General features: G+C 38.3%; 1 protein-coding gene across 1 annotated transcript; it reads right to left on the bottom strand.

Annotated features, from left to right (window-relative positions):
• Nucleotides 1-3: 3 nt before the first annotated feature.
• LOC121937986 (electrogenic sodium bicarbonate cotransporter 4-like) lies at nt 4-658 on the bottom strand (the record flags this gene model as incomplete). Its single annotated transcript, XM_042481277.1, has 3 exons — nt 4-128; nt 246-333; nt 501-658. Coding segments are annotated over 3 exons (371 nt in total), but the record flags the coding sequence as incomplete, so codon positions are not given.
• Nucleotides 659-2,392: the final 1,734 nt, after the last annotated feature.

Raw genomic sequence — 2,392 nt, 5'->3', positions numbered from 1 at the left:
GGAGGTTCGATGCGAATTTTCGGGTCCCATTCTCCTGGAGGGAGGACAATCACCTCATCGAGAAACTCGTCAACGCCTGCGATCAGGTCTTCGCGGTCCCTCGCTTTATAGGCGACGTCACTGAACAGCTGACGGGAAATACAGAAATAAAAATTAACTAATAAAGTTAACACGTGTGTGTGTGTGTGTGTGTGTGTGTGTGTGTGTGTGTGTGTGAAGTCTATCGAGGTCAGACGGTGACTCACATCGTCCACCATGAGTGTAGCGATCGCTCTGCCAATCTCATTGTAGGACTTGGTTTTGCCCTGAGGACCCAGCAGGATGAAGAGAAACCTGTCAGAGCAAAAACAATCGAATTTTAAAGAGAGATTAACCCCGTGTTGTCTCAACTCTCTGTATACACCACTCGTCCTAAAGGTAAAAAACAACCCGCCCCTAAGATGACGTATGGGTTTAAAAAAAAAAAAGAAAGGAAGGAAGTTGTCAGAGACGACACCCACCTTGTCGGCACAGGGACCTCGGTGAGGCCTCCCAGAGTCGTGGCCTGAGCCAAACGAACAAAGGACACGAAGGGTTTTTCCAGAAAATCCACCTCACCGATCAGGACATTTGAAGCTTCGGCATCACGAGGAATCTTCTTCATGAACTTGTTCTTCAGCTGGACGAAGATAGACGAACACAAAGAGGAGGAGATGAGGCAGCTGATGGGCGTAATGATCAGATTTGTAATGTGTTTGTGGCTGATCACATCATGGAAGCTGGTGGCATCAAACAGTATAGTAACTCAATTTAACAAAAAACATGTGGGCCCAATAGAGTGCCGGGTGGCCCCCCAACAATTATCTAATTCACAGTAAAAATCAAGTGATTCACACTGGGAACTGTTTTTGTACTTTTAGTCTCCATAAGGTGTGAGAGTGCATAAAACAGTATCAAAATAGAGCTTGTTGATCAAAAAAAGTGCCAGTGGAGGATCCCCCCACACCCAGATAAGACACTAATGTCCTAAAATCCAGGACACTGCCTAAAATCTGAGAAATGTCTTAAAATCTGACAAATGTCCTGAAATCCAGGACACTGCCTAAAATCTGAGAAATGTCATAAAATCCTAGAAATAAATTAAAATCCTAGAAACATCCTAAAACCTAAAAAGAAATGTCCTGAAATTCTATAGTAAATTCTAATGTTATCAAGAATATATATTAATAATTATGTTAGAGCAAAAGATTTAAAAAAAATCTTAATTTTCTTACTACTTTTTACTATTTTTATTTTTGCAAATTTTTGGTCCATTTCTCATTAAGTTGCTCTCTTCCCATGTTTCTGTCAGAAATAAAGGCGATTTGCTCAGGCTTCAAAGGGTTAAGCAGAGTCATATGTGTGGGTAAGGTGCACTTTAAACAACACAACTGTCTATTTAAGTGTAAAAAAGTGTAAAAAGTGTAAAATCAAACAACACCATGTTGCAGCAGCTCAACACCACCGCCAAAACTTCTCCTCCCCCTCCTCCTCCTCCTCCTCCTCCTCGCCGAGGAGCACGTGGCAGTGGAGTGGTGGGTGCTTAAATAAAAATCTCTCCATAATCTGTTAATGCTGCTTTCAGAGTCAATTCACCAACTGCTCTCTTTCACTCTCTCCACACTTCTTCGTCTTCGGCAACAACAAACAACAAATTTCAGTCTCTCAGACTTTCAGCTAATTTAAGAATTATTCAGTTTCATTGCCATCTGCAGTTTTATTATCGTTTTACACTCCTCGAGTAGGGATTACATGTTATTATGTCATACTCCTTACTGTATGAGCGTGTATATCGGTCAGATTAACCCTTTGAAACATGAGTTTTCTTGCTCTGCGTTTAAATGCCTTTAACAAACTATTTAACCTCTTGACACCTGAGTAAATTGGTTTTTGTTTATTTGGGAAAAAAATGTCCAACAATTTGCAAGAAATTTGGAAAAGATGGGAAAAAAGACCTGATCTTAAGTATTAAAGAAGGAGGAAAAAAAGAAAATTTACAGAAAACCATATTTTTAAATATTAAAATTCTATATCTAAAATTCTGTTACAGAAAAAAAAATGTATGCATAGATATTGTTTTATTGTTTTACATTTTTTTATTTTTTTGTGTCTATTTTCAGGACATTTTCTTGTATTTTTTTTAATGAATAGCTTGCTAATTTTTGGGCTACATCTTCTTAAATTGTTAATTGCCTTCTTGAAATGTTTTTGTAAGAAATTAAACGTAAAGAAATTAAAGTTTTAAATGGTTGACGAAGATGCAGATGCCATGCAGCACAAATAATTTAGTGGTCACATGCGTAACTTTATCTTTTCTTTAACGTTCTCATTGAGATATTTACTCACACACCAAATTACTGCAGCTGGCTGACAA

Source organism: Plectropomus leopardus, unplaced genomic scaffold (genome assembly GCF_008729295.1).
Source record: "Plectropomus leopardus isolate mb unplaced genomic scaffold, YSFRI_Pleo_2.0 unplaced_scaffold28078, whole genome shotgun sequence".
NCBI classification, from domain to species: domain Eukaryota; kingdom Metazoa; phylum Chordata; class Actinopteri; order Perciformes; family Serranidae; genus Plectropomus; species Plectropomus leopardus.
This window is presented reverse-complemented; position numbering and strand designations above follow the sequence as displayed.